Here is a 17,981-nt window from a genome sequence, read left to right on the forward strand (position 1 = left end):
GCTTTAACCAACCACTGCTCTGCGTTCCTAGGGGCGCAGCTAACTCTCTCCCACAGTGGGGATCTCTCAATGCTGTTCCTTCAATTTGGAAAGCTTCTCCCAGGCACTTGGCTGAACCGACTCCTCCTTATCTCTTCAGGTTTTAGCTTAAATATTACCTCCTCAGAGAGGCCTTCTCTGATGAACCACTTCGTGGGAGTGACCCTAATAATTCTTTTTAAAAGGAGTTTTCAAGAGCTCTACTGTATTAGATTTCAGATTCCTTAGGTTTCATTATGGTGAGCGTTGTTGACTACAGAAGACCTTGTATTTAATTACTGCAAATCCTATGACATCAGTAACCAAGAGCCGTGCTTTGCAAATACGAACTCAAGTAACACAAATATTACACCTTACTGTCTAGTAATTTTCCATCAGAGCTACCTGTTCACTGTCTTCATCACGTTTAAGTAACCAGTCCTTATTTTATGTGCTTGGCTGTTTGCTTTCCATCCTCTTCACTGGAGTGTCCGCAAGCTCCGAGAGCTTACAGAATCAGGAAGTGCTCAAAAACATTTCCTGAGTAAATGATTGAACCAAATTTCTTTTCTGGGGTGAACAGAGCCCCAGAATGGGGGCAGATTTGGTTTGTTGAGACTCCTGTCTATGTGCTTCTGGGGGAAGTTCATAATAAAGCTGTTCCCTCCTCTTCCCTTGGGAACTTGTACTACCTAGAAATGAACTCGACCTCCTTCTGCTTTCCCTGGTCAAAGTCTAGTTTGTTTTGACTCCAAAAAACCCACAGGTGGAAAGATCCCTAACGGTTTTGTGAGGCCAGGCTACTTTTCCTTTCTCCTAGACCAGAAGTTCTTAAAACTTGAAAGTGTAAGGAAGGCTTACAGTGGAAGGCTTGTTAAAACACAGATCCCTAGGTCCTCCTCCCAGAGTTTTTGATTCAGTTGATCTGGAATGGAACCCAAGAATGTACAGACCTTAAAATCACCACAGATATTGATACACAAGTATTGGGACAGGAAAGAAGCAGTGAAGAGTCAAAAGTTGTAGGGCATTGGTGATGTCTTGGGAGGAAGAGGCTTTACAGGGATGACGATCTTGGAAATCTACCAGCAAGTCTTTGAGTTAAAATAGCCCACCTGGCCAGGTAGCCCAATCCCCATCCCCATCATATTTTCAATTTTATAAAAAGCCAGCCAGCCAATCAACCTACTAACTCCATAAGAAGTGTTAAGAAACATTGTCCCTGGGCAGCCTCGGTGGTGCAGCGGTTTAGCGCCGCCTGCAGCCTGGGGCATGATCTTGGAGACTCTGGATCGAGTCCCACGTTGGGCTCTCTGCATGGAGCCTGCTTTTCCCTCTGCCTGTGTCTCCGCCTCTCTCTCTCTGTGTGTCTCTATGAATAAATAAAAATCTTAAAAAAAAAAAAAAAGAAAGAAACATTGTCCCTGGAGAATGACCAACCATCCTTGTTTGGCTGGGATTGTGGGGTTTCCAGGGACATAGGATTTTCAGCGCTAACACCCAGGAGAGTCTTGGGCAAACTGGGATGACTTAGTCATCCAATCATCCAAACTCTTTGTCTCCAATAAAAAACATGCAGAAAAATATCTCTGGTATAATGTTTATTTAAATAGCAATTTTAAAAAGGCTTTATACAAATCATATAAACACAGTTTGACCTTGTTGTTTATTTTTTACATTGAAGAATCACAGTAAAAGCTCTCAAGTTCCCGTGATCTGGCTCAGCCAGCGAATGGTCAAATACCTTTAACTGCAAACCCTGGAAAAGTTAACCTTCTGTGTGACAGTTTAACTTTTCCCCTTGTTTTCTTGCATTCATGCTCATTCCTCGGACCCTCATCCCTGTCAACTCCCCATCCCCACCGAAGAGAGAAAGCAACCCTGTGGCCCTGTTGACTGCCTAGTCCGGGAGAGCGTGGAGGTAATGTGTCATTCAATACAAGGCAAAAAAGGAGATCAATACTGTGAGTTGGGTTTCCCAAAGGGAACGACTCAAAGAGACGGGTCAGCTAGCCTACCTGCAGATAGAGACCACAAATGCACCAGGGTGCCCCCTGGCCGAGTTAGAACCAGGCCCCACTGTCTTTCTGTCTTCCAACAGACCAGCCTCCAGTGTTGGTGAGGTATCTACATGTAGCCCTGGGTAGTCTGCTTTTGTTTAGCAGCGCTCATCCAGGGCCTCAAGCCGGCCAATGGTGAGTTTGGATGGAGCACTGTCAGCGGGATGCAGGTTGGCTTGCGCGTAACTTAGAGGCGAACTGCAGGCTGAAGACAGGGCTGGTCTTTGAGGAACTGTCAAAGGACCCATGGAGCATGAGAGGGCCAGGAGCCCCGGGGTAGGCTTTTGAACTTCCCTTCTTCTGCAGGCAACCTCTGGAAATCCCTAGGACTTGCTAGCTTCCTGAAAACTGAGCTACGTGGGAAGGCGAAGAGGAGAGTGGGCTAATTAATGACTTGGTTTCGATAAAGTGTAAAAACTTGCTTCTGCTGCATGCCCAGCTTGGGGGGGGTCCTAAAGCTAAGCCCTCGGGCTTGACAGCTTTACTTTTCACCTCTAACTACCACTGTGCCAACGAGTGCCGAGATCAGCAGTTACACTCGGGCCCTAGGTCAAAGTCACAACAACATCACGGAGTCCCACGTGACCATTCACATACACAGTAGATACAGAGAACTCAAAGGCTTGCAAAGACACACACACATATGAATAAATAGCTGTCGGTTTGGACTCTCCCTCTGCGCATACAAAACACTGTGACATTACCATTTGAACTAGCATTTCCATAAGTTAACATTTAAAGGAACCAGCCAGTCCCATTCACCTTTTTCCTTTCACCTGGGTATGAGACAAATGAACTTGTGGGTGACCATAGCAGCAAAAACCGTCTGACAGTTTACCACTGATAAGCGATGGGCTGGGCATCCTGGGTTTCAAATGTATTTCCAGCACCCAGGCGATCTTTAGGCATCACTACAAAATCAAGATTGGGATCTTGACGCGGACAATCTTAACCTTCACACAGCTGGATGCCTCCCCTCCTAGAGTAGCTGAGAGTCATCTAGGGCTATGACTACCTCTCCGGCAGCAGGGCTCAATCCATTAGTAGGATCAGTGATGAGCTGGGGAAACTGGCAGTGGAGTCACGGGGCTTAGGGAAGAAGCGATGCCTTACTTGTATGATACTCACTGATTTCTACATAGAGGGGAAAATACAGGTTTTCTTCATTGTTTCAAGGCACTTAATAAAAAACACATAAATTGTGTGTGTGTGCGCGTGTGTGTGCATGTGTGTGTAAGAACATAGGTCTCTCTGGGGTTGAAGCAGTGTTGTTAGTGTTTTGGTCCATAGTACTTGCACACTTGTGGTTAAGATCAGCTCGCGTACATCCTACTTGACTCTCCTGAAATACTGAGGTGGCGGCTGTAACCCCGAGGAGAACTCAACGTCTACCAGCCTGTCAAAGAGACTAATTCATCCAAGTGTCTCTGTACTGTCAGCTTAGCCTGTGCCATGACGTGATCACAGAAGCTGGACTTCTTATTCCCTCTCCACTGCTCTCCTTTTAGGTCCACTGGTCACCAGTGACATCTCACTGGTGGAGAAGACATACAAACAGCCTGTATTTGCACCCACCTTCCATCTTTGAGAATGTCAAACAGTGCTCGTCTTGGGGATCAGACACCTGACGGATGTGCGTGTGCGTATGTGTGTATGTTTTAGAAGAACAAGGGGGAGGGGAAAGAAAAAGCAAAACCACCACCAGAGGCCCCTTGAAGTAGCCTCACAGCCACAACTTCTGGGTCTAGATTTAATGAATGGCTCCTAGTCACGAAGCACATTAAGGCTTGTCCGCTTTTAACATGGAGGTGCTTCTGTGGATTTTGACGTGTGAAGTTTCCTTTCTGGTTTGTCTTACATCACATATAAGAAAGAGCTATTCATGCTGACCCTAAAATGGCAATTTTCCCCTGGATAAAAAAAGTTAAAGGCAACAACATCCTACTTAAATGCTAGGACTGGAAACGGCAGCTTGTAGGGTTGGCTGGTAGATTGGACACCACAGCAAATCCCGTAAGTCATAAGACGATCAGAGGACAGGAGAAGTTGGACGGCTTTTTTGTTTTGTTTTGTTTTGTTTTGTTTTTTTTAGGTTTTTTTTCCCCTAAAGATGAAAAGTCTGAAAAGACCTTTTGCTTCTCAAGTGTTGACTATCATGAGAAAGCAGAGTACCATGACCACTCCTCTGCTTCCAACTTGGAAAAGTCATTCTCTTCTTCCGCCTCTTGGAGTTGCTCACAGACCAAAGAAGTAAGATATAATAATAAGAACAAACTCACAAACAAAATAGAACTGTGACCCCAAAGAGATGAGCTCCCGTCTTAGTCCCAGCAACGACTCAGCCACGGTGCTCCCAGGTGGGTCCCAACACGCACCCCCCTCCCCGGGGCAGCCGCATCTCCCCACCTCCCTCTACTCGTCCGTCTGTTCTGTCCACACCTTCGGTATTCTGGATCGGTTTGATCGAGATTATGGCATTCAGTTCCCAAAGGGGAAAAAAAATGTAATCTTCCCTAGCCCCTCTTGCTGGAATGAAACGTCAGATGTGATTTGGGTGCAATCCGTCATGCTTCGGAGCAGCACTTCTGGTGGTTCATCTTGACCTTGTGCTTGAGGCCGTCGTAGAGCTCAAAGTTGTAGTTCTCCAGGGTGGTGCAGCTGCGGGAGCTCAGCCCTGAGTAGGAGCAGGTACAGTAGAGCAGAAGCCCTGCACACGTGGCCCCCAGGAGGACTCCCAGGGAGCTCATGGCGATAATGGTGATGAGGATGGGATCCAACGTGTAGAGCCAGCTCTTTTCTTTGTCGGCCGAAGGGGCTCCAGATCCTGAGGTTGGGGAAGAAGAGTTGGTCCAGTCCACCTCGTACTCATCTGTGACATAAAGCACATGAGAGATTGTGGGCGCTGCCTCTTTCAAGGTGATATAACTGAGCCTTCCCACATCATTGCTGTGCAACTAAGTTTATTTAACCCCCCTCGTCTCAGTCGTCTCCTCTATAAACCGGGGATACTGTTAAGTCTGCCTCACTGGGTTACTACAAGGATTAAATGAATTAACATTTGCAAAGTTCTTGGTGTCCAGCACACAGATGGTACAGTCTAAGTATTTGATATTTAAATAATTTGACTCCTACTAGGTAAGTTTGGATTTTGACAGAAACTTCGGGGTGTCTTTGGAGCACTGGGGTGGTCCTGTGTTCTGGGCACGCTTCTTTTTTGCCCCCTCATCCCCCACTTCCACTTGCTTCAAGTTACACCAAAGGATAGGCTGAGACTATTTTTATATGACAGGTTTCCGAATTTAGCATTCTTGGCTGTCGGAGCAGCAGACTTTTTTTGAACCACCACACCTCACTTGATACACATCTTACCTACTATTGTAGGTTGAATTGTGCCCCAAGGTTCATATGTTGACGTTCTAACCCTTAGTACCTTAGAATGTGACCTTATTTGGAGATAGGCTCTTTAGAGAAATAATCAACCTAAGGAGAGCTCATTATGGTGGGCCCTAATCCAACATTAAAAGGGGAAATTTGGAGACACACACAGATGGGAGATTGCCTTGAAAACATGGAGATAACCATCTATAAGCCTCATGGTCCTTGGGAGGAAGCAACCCTGCTGACACCTTGATCTCCAGGAAGGTGAGAAAATACATTTCTGTTGTTTATGACACCTAGTTTGCGGTACTTTGTTATGACAGCCCTAGCAGACTTATATACTTAGGTTTCCAGAGCGTGGCCAAAGCATGACCACATCCATAGCTCATTTTGTGGAATTTCCTAATAATCCCATGAAGAAGGCAGGGTGCTATTATAATTTTTTTTTTAAATAAATGAACAAACTCAGGTTTTTTTTTTTTTTTTTTTTTTTTTTTTAGAAATTAGGTGGCCAGGTAACTCACTCAAGGTCCCGGAGTTAGCAAGCAGTGAAACTAGGAGTAGGATTCAGGCTTTCCGCATCCTCGTGCCCTGCTCTCTGTCCCCATCTGCTTCTGCTGCTGCCTCTCCTTGTAGGCGAGTTCCACAGCTTTGCCCATAAAAGGAGCGTTAGCTGGGGCTTTGCAGGGAGAGTCTGAGCGGAGTTAACAAGGTGCTGTTTGGGTTAGTCACTCTGTTTCTATAACTACACTTGAAGTGTTTGATTAAGGTCAGGTTAAATACAGCTGGTTCTATAAACTGCTCTTCTTAAATGCATCAATCTTGGTCTGAAGTTGTTCTTTGAGGGAAACCTTGGTGATCTCTCTTGGAGATCAACTCTGGCACTCAGAGAAGCCCAGAGAGACCTGCGCTGCTCTGAGTTGATGGAAGAAATTCTATCTACGTGTTTGTTCAGCGGCCCTCCAGTTAGGGCTCTTGCTTTGGCCCCTTAAGTATGTGTATTTGAAGTAGAATAGAGCTTCTAATAAGTATGAGAATACAAGATGGGGATTGTAGCAAGGAAACCTAAATCTTGCAATGGGCCTCAACTTGGAGTCTTGGATAGTGTGAGAAAGGCTCTGTCCAAGCCAGGGAACAGGAAACCACAGAAAGCCTAGGAGAATATTCACGTTTATACTCATTGACTCAAGGTCTTTTTGGGAAGAGGTCAATGGGTTCAAGTAGCAACACATATAAGGGAACCTGGCTTTTACTTCTAAAGGGTTTATCCAGATTTGAAGTCCATCAATGTCGAAAGTTGCCTTAAGTAGGGGACCTGTTTCAGATTAGGCAGAAGCAACTCAATAAGCTTTCTAAATTTGACCCTGACAAAGCAATTGATGGTTCCTTCATTCCTCTCTAGATTCTTTTCTCTTATATTTCTGACTGGTAGTTCTAAATTCTGGCCTTCTAATACCCCAGGCATTATTTTTGTTGACGTCTTTATAACCAAACTTGAATTTCGTGATTATCTGCTAAATCATAGCAATACTCACCATCAATTTCATCTTCATAGCCTTCTCTCCCATGTATTTCTGGAATGTCCACTATAACGAAAAAGAAAACAAACAAATCAAGTTATAACGAATTTTATCGCCGTGGCTAACAGGCAGAGATGCAACTTTTCTCAGACTGACTCCCCGGTACAGTAGGCAGCAAAAGATTCACATCTGCTTCTAGATCATTTAGTATGTACATTACTGGATTCTTTCCCCTTCAGAAGATTTGTCTCTTATTTCCAATAGTGACCCAAAGAACAGAAACAAAAAAGGTCTTCAGCACCCATAAATCCTTGTGCCGTTGTAATGACTGTAGTTCGTTGCCAATATAGGTCTACGTTTATCCAAGGCAAAATGGATGGCATGCCCATCAGCAGTTGCCATCACTGTGATATTTATCTAGGATAACTGACCCTCCTCATATGTGTGCATCTAAGTAGACATATACTGCGAGAGTTTGTCCTCTGGATTTCAAATAAACATATAGTAATTCAACAAAGTGATGTTTCATTATTTTATATTTTAATGTAGAACTGGAAAGAATGTCATAATAACCTGTCTACCTCCACGTATCTGTGCTAATATCTCTCATCTTTCCTTCTCAGCCTTTTTTTCCTATTGGCTTTCTTTACGGCTTAGAATAGGTCAAACATGGGCATCCAATCTGACTAGCCCAGGCTTGAATGGCGCTAAGTTAATTTACTGTGAATTTTCTCCAGCATTATCACTGTCTATCTTTTCTTTTTTTTATGATAATTTTTTGGGGGAGGTGGGAAAGACAGTCTTCCTATTCACGATGCTGTCCATCTTACAGAAATCAGAGCCAATGAAAACTTCCTGACTAAAATGGTAAAACATCAAAAAAGAGAATCAAATATGTACTGATTCATCATTTCTTTCTTTCTCACAAATTAATTATGCCTGCCCTGGCTGTCAGCTCAAGGTGGCGCCAGTGAATGTATGGGCCCTTTAGGAATTTTATTGAACCCCAAGTCAGGTGAACAACCTTGAGGTCAGCACTATAAATTGATAACCGAAAATCCAGGCTTAAGCCAAACCCAAATCCCAAAGAGCTAACACTCTCAAACAAGAGGAAAAAAAAAAAAAAAAAAAAAGAACTTCGGACTGGCTGAACTTTTCCCTTATCAGCACTTCTCAGAGAAGATCTACTTGACCATGACCTGAACTGAGGACTGATCTATCACTGCCACACACAAAATTCAGTCCTTTCCTAGAGGCTGTGGTTTTAATCATGTTAGATAGAAGTCTTCCTCATTCCTGGCCAAGTGCTAAAGCACATTCTTATCCCCCTGGTCGCTAGAAGGGATACAACAAAACAACTTGCCAACACCCCACTTGAAAGGATCAACGCCATGTGGCACTGATTCGCCGTAAATCCAGCCTGTGTCTGGCATGTTTATAGCACAGCAACTGGCACCTGCAGGTCACACCAGCTTCCCCACCTCAATGCCCACCCCCTGCATTATTCTCCAGGCCCCTATGGCACAGGCTGTTTCCTTGGAATGAAGATGTGAATATGAATCAAAAAGAGGCAGGTGGTGTCTGTCATAGGGATCAAACTGAGCTTTTGAAAGGAAACCTGGAGATTTTTTTTTTTAACCTTATGAAACAACAACAACAACAAAAAAACAGAAGAAAACCATCACATTTCCAACAACTAATCGTTTTGGTGTGATGCTCATATATCTTAAGACCTTCATGGTTAAGAGATGCAGAACACTGGAAAAGAATATGTCTATCAGCCTAGCACAAAAACCGTGGGGCTCTTGCCAGTGACTTTTGGGCCAAATCCTCTTCTTGCTTTTAGGGATTTGGTCTCTGCCAAGGATGTGACAGATTCTTGGAGGCTAGAATGCCATTTTGCTCCATCTCACACCCTCAGGGAAGAACTCTTAGGACACTATTGATCACGGCTGGAAAGGGGGTGGATGTGGCATTGATCTTGAAAGAAAAAGGGTAAAAGGATGGTAATCAGTATTAGAACATTTTGCCCCAGGAGACCACACCCTCTAGTCTCTGGAGATAGAGGACTAGATGAGATGACCTCACAAGAACTGGTCCATTTCTAAGGTTCTCCGACATTGATTGGCCAGATGTGGCCGAGATTTCCGCACCTGGAGAACCAAAGGCTACTTGAGGTGAAGAAGAACACTTTAGAGGCTTGACTTGGCTTTTTGTGTAATCACTGCTCCCAGGAGTTTAGGTGAGTGGGAAGGGGTCGACAAAAGGATAAGTTAATCAACACTTTCAAAAGCGCATCTGTTCACCAAGCCTCAAAGAAAGAATGGCACACGGGGGAAAATCCAAATAAAGGGAACATTTGTACAAAAAGCAATTTACTTTGATAGCAATTTTCTCTGGTCCCCTTGCTAATATTATTGATACCTGTGTTTGATTAAAAGCTTTCTTTTTTAAAAGCCCCTTTGCCCTTCACGGGCCACTTTCCTTTCCTGTTAAGCTCAATAGGTAAACCTCAAGAGTGTTTCCTCAGGACGTTGGCAGGAAGGAGTGTGGTTCTCCCACCAGGTCCCTGTCATTCTAGAAAGAAAAGGCAAGAGTGGAGAGGAGGGAGAAATGATGAGCTCCAGACACAGTGGAGGCAGCACCTTCCTGATAGCAGAAGTTCTAGCAAAAGCATGGAGGGACCGGGGACTTGGAATTGAACTGAATTTTTCTTCTTTGTCAAGGACAAACTTGGAGAGGAACTTCCAGGACTCTGGGTCAGTGGGTGGGTGTGTCTCTGAGTGGGAGATGGATGAAGGAGAGTGGAATGGGCCACACCTATAGGATAATACAGATCAGGAATGGATCTTACCACCCACATGACTTCCACTTTCAACCTTTGTGCTCCCATGACCCTATTTCCTCTGGGATCCTGTGTGAACTCAATTTCAGGCCAGTTTGACTCCAAATCCTGAATTCTGACACTCTGTACTATGTTACGGCCAGAGGAGACCTCCCACTGCCACCCCCACCCAGGTCTGCCTGCAAGTTCTCCGGGTGGAGGCAGGACACTGCAATTACCACCATATCATGACTACCTACCCTAACAGTAGGGATGGATCCTGGTTGACTGGATATACACTCTCTGGCTGTTTGCCTGCATTGCTGGCTCACCACTTGGATGGGAACTCATGAGGACTGCTCATGAATGTGAAAATATGATCTGAAATTTGAGGCTCATGGTTTCTGTGACAGCCATTGCTCAGAGGGGGAAGGCTGCTTTACCTCATTCTTCCAAGGGCAATCTTCATTCACCAACCAATCAACCAATCATCACTTATAAAGGGGATTCCCAAGGTGCCCAGGAACTGTACTGAGGACTATGAAAAATGGAGATGTATGGGACCAGGTGTCTACAGTCAAGGCCCTTCAGCATGGTTAGGAAGCAAAGACTAGTCCAAGCCAAAACAGCAGAAAAGAAAGTGGGGTATTATAGAAGGGACTCCAAGTGCTACTGATGTCCAGGGTAGGGATGGGGCACATGAGGCTGGGCCACTGCCAGGAAGGAAAACATGAGAGTGGGGAAGAGGATGCTTTGGAACTGAGGCAGCTTTGAGATGGGGGGTGGAGTTCTAGCTCCTTTATCTGATCCATAGGAATGGTTTCAAACATGGCACCTGAGCCTTTGTACTCATATACTGATCCCTTGGTTTTGGCTTGAATTCACTTTGATCTATTAAGGAATTCAAAGAGATTGCCACGGCTGGCTACAAATCTTCCACCTGGATTTCCCTACGTGAGAGTCAGCTGTCTGCTCCTCCCCTCTGGTGGAGGGGTGTGAACCAGCACCTCGAGAGGAAGTGAACTCATGCAGGACTGGAAAGGAGTCTAATAGTTTAAGTAATCTAGTGAGCAGAGTAGCCACTGCTTAAAAAACAAACAACTCAATTCAACAAAATCTGGTTGTTTTCATATCATCGTAGAAGCCTTAGGCTACAAAGTCCCATTTCCCCAGGAGTCCCTTCCTTTAGTATCATCAAGCAGTGGGTTAGGTACACAGTGAAGAGTGATTTAAGGTTCTACTCATGTCCTATAGTCCTGGTTTTTCAGGGCAAGAGGCCTGTAGGGGCTAGTTATTAAAACATTCACTCACTGTTCCAGGAACTCCCTCCACCCTAGAAGAGTCACAGATTTTCAAGTGTCAGTAAATTGCAACACTATGGCACGAAAGGTTAACGGCCATACCCAGTCACAAACCGAACCTACTCTAAGGAGATGTGTTTTCCCTGTGGGGTTTGGAACATTGCCTGTTCAGACCACACATGCTATGCAGGGGAAACACCCCCAATACTCCAACCTGCAGCCAGGAAATTCCCCACCGAGCATGATTTAAGTCTCAAATACGAAAGCTCTCTCTCAGTCTTTGCCCCTCAGTCTCTTGTCCCTGTCTTGTATGTGTGTGTGTGTGTGCATGCACACACAAGCACAGGTGCACACGAGCCCATTATCTATCTTCCTCTCGTCCTCATTTTCTTCCATTTTTTTCCCTCTTAAATTAAGGCTCTTTGGGGTGAGGCTGCTTTTCTGCAGTTACTCATAGAAAACTTTCCACCTTCACTTTCAGCACTTCTGCTATGCTGTGGTCTCCTGCGAGTGTATTGGCACTGACATTGTTCTGTTTACTTTCTGCATCTTAAAAGGAACTTCACAAGATTGCTCAGAGAGTGAGAGGCCTGCCTCAGACCACTGGTTACTTTTAGATAAATTATTTAGGACAGCCCATTCCTGGGTCACTTGAACATAGATCATTTCAGGCTACCAACATACGCTGGTTTTCTATGGAGAGTCCCTTCCATGCCAATTCTGAGCAGTGGATTAAGAGGCCTGGTTGATGCTGATGACAAGTTCGCCAGCCAGAGTGTCAGCTCTGCTCTGTATCTGAAGGGAAGCAGCATGGGCTATGGAGCAGCACTGCACTGGGGATAGGCTGCCTATTTCTTGCTGAGTTTGGCTATCCACCCCAGGTGTGGGAGCCTGGGTGAGGCCTCCTGAGCCTCAGTTTGCTCCTCTGTAAAGTAACCACCAGCCTTCTTCCCTGCTCTAGTAGTCTTATGTCTTATAGGAAGAAAATGAGGAAAGTCAGAGGGCCTTTCCAATGAGGGCTCTCTCAGGTGGCTGCTGGTTGAAGTAGACAAGGTGACTCCCACAGAAAAGGGCCCCATACTACTCATTGCCCCAGCCTGCACCCCACACTACTTGTGTCCCGGGCGTTGCTCCCTGAAGGCAGCCCTCTTAAGGTGTATATGGAAAGAGAAGACCACAAAAAGAACAGGTAAAGGGAAGCCATGAGGTTCTCTGTTTTCGATACTTGCTCATTTCCTTAGATACTAGCCCTGCTAACCTGCGATCAAGGAAGTATGGGGGTGTACTGTGCCCCAAGTTTTAAGCCTCTGCCTCACCTGATGCCAGCCTGATAAAACCAACCTAACATGGCCACTTAACCCACCAAACAGCAACCGGTCTTTAAAGCAAGGATTGAAGGGTCTCTTACGCACAGGAGATGGTCAAAGTCATTCATTTTCACAGGTACAAGTGTCATCGCTTCTACTTTAAAGAGGAGGAAATTGAGGAAGGAGGGGAGAAAAATGCAGTAAGTCATTGAACAAATCGGCGGTGAAGTGAGTAAGCCACATTTTCGACACCTTGTTTGGGGCTGTGATTTATGTGGGATAAGCTCTTGGCTACTTAGAACCCTTGCTGAATTTGATTCCAAGTTCCTGAAACCCCTGAGGCAGCTAAATCACTGGCCTGTTCAGATGGGAATAGTCTTCAGAAAATTCTCTCAGCCATTTTGTTTTGATCCCTGCAGGAGATATAACACCGAGACTGAAATAAATGAGAAATAATGAAGGACTAGGAGATACTTCTTGGCCTTTCAAAGTGTTTAATTCAGTTGAACATTTAGTATTGGCTGAAGATCCCCCCGCCCCATCACACTTAATTTCCCTAATTCAGTTTGTTCATCCCCAGTTGCTACAAGGAGCCAAGAGTTCAGATGTTGATGAAAACTTTGCCAAAGCTCCTCCATTAGAGAGTCAGGGTACTTGAGAGCCATTTATCCCTTGCTGGGTTTGGCTTCAGTTTAGAAACACCACCAGAAGATCCTTTATCATGGGTTTTTATCTCTTGGGCTGATAGCCAAATACATGCAAAGTCATGGAAAAATATTTTTTTGGAGTTTTCAAATGGTTTCAAGCTGGAAAACACAGGGGCCTTGGTTTGAGATATCTGGAGTCTGAACTTGAATTTAGCCAAAAAATTATTTTTAGTTGAATAACCAGGAGAAAATACTATAAGGGCCTGGAAATACCAACTACAAATGAGGAGGCTGTGAAATGACCTAATAATATTTTCAAGTGTGGAGGCGGATGAGCAGCTGAGGCCAGAATGGCTCCACTGAGCCCCAACAATGGCGTGAAAATAAGAAAAATGCAGCCAGAGAAATATTTAGCTGTAAAGACAGGATTCACAATTGTGCAGGCTGGAAAAACCCAGCAGCGGTGATGGAGGAAAATTCTTGGATCTCTCCTCTACCCTCAGTCTTGGAAAAGTCAGAGCTAGTCTTCATGTCTATAAGTGGATATGTCACCAAGAAATAGGCTCTTCTTTTGTTGGCCACCTTCTTAGAGTAGGAAGGTGAGGAAACCAGGAAATTTCAGGGAAGAAGTGTCCCTCCCCATTCTTATCTTCTCCTGAGATAAAAGTCTTATATTTTTACATTTCAGAGAGCTCTGCCAGCAGGCTTTGACACTTCTCTCCTCCAATCCTGACTCAGTGAGTGTGCACACTGGGAACAGGACTGAGGTGGAGTAGTTTCCTATGACCTGGGTGAAAGGATGGAGTCAAAGAAAATGAAACTGCAACCACTCCCAATATGACAAAAGATGTCTTCTTAAAGCTCTCATCTTTTGTAAGTCCTTGAAAAAAACACACACACACACACAACCTATGTATCTCACCAAGGGACTCTGCTATACTTGAAAGCTGGGCTCTTCTTCAGAACACAAGAATGAACGACTCTGTGGGAAGATGTTAGGAGTTCCAAAAAGGTACCTCTCTCTAGCCATTCAAGAGGTGATTTCCCCCAGAAGCCTGCTGGTGACCAAGGACTGTAATTATCACTGAAGAGAACAATTTGGTGTCCAGTAAGAATGCAACTACTCGGAGGAAAGTAACCAATTGAGCTTTTGAGGGAATTTGCTCCACACTTTTCTGGAAAGGGGTTTGGTGAAGGTGTGAGAATGACAGAGGAGAGAAGGGGCCACCAGGAGAAGGGGATGATGCATAAAAGGGAGGCTGGAAGTTGGAGATGAACAATACCGGCACAAAGACAGAGGGGTGGAGACAGGGCCTGCTTGGGGAAAGAGGGGATGGCGGTCCTATGGAGTCGCAAAGCCAGACGGCGATGGCAGGGTTGTGGGCCTGGACTTCCCGTGAAGGCTATTATTGAGCTTACACCCTTGGTCTACAGTTGGCCAAGGCTGGTGAGGACCCTGAGCGGCTGCTTTTACAATCCATGTCAGCCCCTGTCTAGGTCCTAGTTCTTATCTCCCCACCTTCAGGCCAGCTGTTGAACTACTTAAGAAGACCTATGAGGAAGTCCACCTGGGGCCCTGGGGTCCTCATACCCCTTCTCCCAGCCCGTTGGTGGTAGTTAGGAAACACAAAGGGACAAAATGATTCTTTAACATTCTGCTAAAATGCAGCCTCAATAACCAGCAGGCTGGCTGAGCATAGGACTTTGGTCAAGGCCACCTTTGGCTCAAAGCTTTCTCTGCACTCCCATCATTACTGGAGCTGGCTGCTGCTCTCTAGCAAGTAGAGAACTCTAGTCCAGGCATCGTGTTAATGAGTCCTGCTGCCTGACAAAGAAAGTGCTATTGCTGAAAGCCAAGACACGGTACACTATCATTCCCGCTCTGGATCGGAGCCCTTGCTTAGGGGTATGGTAGTTAACGATCTTTAAAGAGTTCAATTTTGCACAATTAGAAGACAAAACAAGGCTTGTGTGTGTGTGCGTGTGTTTGCAGTAACATATCACTAGCTCATTCATACCTTATGCTCATGCTGCTTTCTTTCCTGAGCCACTCACCCCGAGTTACCTATGTGAACCCCATGTCCAAGAGGCAGAAGTCCTGGATTTTTGGCAGGTTGGAGAAATATGCCCATAAAGCCCATATATGGCAGTGGACACTGTCCATTATACTCAAAGTCCTATTATTAAAACCCTTTGTCTTAGTGCATAGTAGACACCAGGGTAACACTCTTGGAAGAAATGGTGTTTTGAACAAACAGATCTCTTGGCTTCTCTTCCACTTGCCACTCCTTGCTGGAGCCACGTGGGGATAGCAGCTTGGCCTATGTATATAAACCTCCCACTAGACAACAACCTCACCTCCTGGTGACTTTCCTTGGGTCACATTAGCCCTGAACCCCCTCAGAAGAAAGCTGGATGACACCTTTTGGCCCAGAAAGCCTGTGTCTGCTCAAGGCCAGTGTGGGGGCTTTGGTCATAAAGCTCCGAGGATTGGAGACTTTCTTTTGGCATGTGGGCCGACTTGTGGCTGCTGGAATATTTTAGTCTGCAGCACAATACTGTGCACTGACCTTAAAGGATGTTTTTTACATGAATTTTTTAGTAGGAAACATAAATAAATAAGAGCAAGGCACAGCATAGTCACTCTTTGAAGAAACCAAGTGGAACTCATTAATCATGGAGAACAGGGCTGTGCCTACTGAACCCAGGGATGGAATTAACTCCTGGGCCACAGCGGCCACAGCTCCAGTGAGCTACCGCTTACAGCCAGGCCCACGTTCTCCACAAATTGACAGTTTGAAAAAAAAAAAAAAAAAAAGTCCCCACAATTAAAATTCCCTTCTGTTAAAACTATCTAAAGTCTTCTCTTGCAAGCACTCCACCCACTTTAGGAAAGAGAGATAGGCACAGGGATTAAATGGCTTGTGCGGATGGGGCAGGGGAGAGAAACCAGGATATCCCTAGATATCCACCACCTCTCAATGGGGGACAGGTTCACTGTGGAAGGTAAGCCTCAGCCATTTGCAGCACCTCTTAAAATGAAAACAGGCACCCCACTGGACCCAGGAATTCTCCTGGAGAGAAACGTGCACATGGAGGCAACTTCGGAGCTGTTCCTCACGGTATTGTTTATAATAGGGAAAATAATGAACTAGGCACAACCTGAATGCCCACCTGAATGCCACCAGTAGGGGAGCAGTTAATAAACTTGGGGATATCCACACAATATGGAATGCTATACAGGAGTGAAAAAGGGTGGGCTAAGTCTGGCAGTGTGTACGAAGTATCGTCAAGATTTTGTTAAAGGAAAAACAGGAGGCTGTCCAACAAAGGAGGAAAGGCGTGACGCCATTCACGCAGAACAAAACCGAACGGCAATCAATACAAGCCACACGACTGGACACAAACATCCTTGTTTGCAATGGTATAAAACAAGGCCTGGAAACAGATACCTCACACCGTTTCTCATGATTACTCTCTTTGGGGAAGAGAGTGGGACTTGTTAGCAATGAAATGGACTTCTGCTTCCTCTGTGTTATTTGCCCATTTCCAGGATGTAGTTGTGTATACCTTGTAAGTTTGAAAAAAGGGTTGGGGGGGGGAGAAACCCAACCAGTTATTATCCTAAAATTTCCCCAAAAACTTCTTTCAGGGTCAGTAACCACTCAGGTCATTAAGCCTCTAAAACAAGATGTTTCCCTACTCAACCCCTCAGTCTGCCACCAGAATGTCCATGGCTGATTTTTCAAACAGCCTTTCTTATTTCTTGGTCTGATGCCTGCGGGTCTTTAGCTTTTTTGGGCTCTTGGAAGTCAGGGACAGCAAAGCCTAAGAACAATTACTTTACCCAGAAGAGGGTGGAGTGATTCTGGATCTTTGCTCGCTGGGCTGGAGGCAAGATTGGTTTCTGCTGGTTGCCCGGAAGCACCTGGACTGTCCCTTGTGCCATACTATGCTAACGGGGGTTTTGTTCTTTGGCGGTCCTCCAAATCCTCTATCTGCAGGGTCTGGGGCCAGTCAGAACTCCACCGCATAGTTGGTGCAAGCGTACTCTGGCTGAGGCATGTGGCCCGACGCCTTCTAAGGGTGCGGGTCCCTGATTGTATCTAACCTCTAGACATACTCTAGGGCAACTGATCTATGTCAGGCTTAATTAAATCCTACACTAGTCCTAGCTTTTAATTTATTTATGTAAGGCGATTCTTTTCCCTGCCGATTGTAAGACCATCAGCTGGTGTTCCCCTCTCCCCTCCTTTTTCTCTGGCTGGATTTGTTTTGTGTTTTCTTTGGGCCATCATTGAAGTGGATGAAAGGCAAATTACAGCTGTGAGAGCCCCAGAGATGTGCACAATTAAAGAGAGAAAACAAGCTGTACCTACAGATCTGCAGTTTGGCTCAGATGTGTAGCCCACAACGCAGACAAATCAAAACTTAAAAACGAAGCTCTTTTCATCAAAGATTACAGAAAGGCCACAATGTTTGTGCAAAACAACTGCAAAGTCAGGGAAGAGGGGTGATGAAAACGAACGCAGCGCCACAGCAGATTGGCCGGGCTTGGGTTATCTGGGCTGGGAGGGTGGTATCTTGCTTCAACGGCGAGAACACACATTTAAACCATCATAAAGGGCCAGGTAGGAGCCAAAAAAGACATACTGGGCCTCGACATCTGGTATTTATGATCCATGGAAACACAATTTCTGTAACATTTATGCTTGGGCTCCCTCTGAAATACCACACTGATAACAGTGCTGTGTTGGACGCCTAAGATTAGAGTCCTAACAGTCTTTTGCCCTTTTGGGGAAGAGAGAATACTTCTAGAAAATGCCTTGGGACCAGAACCAAAGCAGGAAGAGCAACGATGAAATGCTCAAAGGTGGTTCCAAAAATGGTAATGCTAACGAAGCATAAGTGATGGCCAGTTTAATT

The 17,981-nt window shown here is 45.3% G+C and overlaps 1 protein-coding gene across 4 annotated transcripts in view; it reads right to left on the bottom strand.

Annotated features, from left to right (window-relative positions):
- Positions 1-1,604: 1,604 nt before the first annotated feature.
- The window catches only part of NRP2 (neuropilin 2), a 115,174-nt gene continuing 98,797 nt past the window's right edge, over positions 1,605-17,981 (bottom strand). For all 4 annotated transcript variants that reach the window (XM_077885051.1, XM_077885052.1, XM_077885054.1 and 1 more), the window contains exons 16-17: positions 6,992-7,042; positions 1,605-4,947 (exon numbers count right to left, since the gene is read on the bottom strand). In XM_077885051.1, the coding sequence (XP_077741177.1) occupies positions 4,643-4,947; positions 6,992-7,042 (356 nt within the window). In that variant the 3' untranslated portion in view covers positions 1,605-4,642. The remainder of the gene's footprint in view (positions 4,948-6,991; positions 7,043-17,981) is intronic.

Source organism: Canis aureus, chromosome 36 (genome assembly GCF_053574225.1).
Source record: "Canis aureus isolate CA01 chromosome 36, VMU_Caureus_v.1.0, whole genome shotgun sequence".
Taxonomy (NCBI): Eukaryota; Metazoa; Chordata; class Mammalia; order Carnivora; family Canidae; genus Canis; species Canis aureus.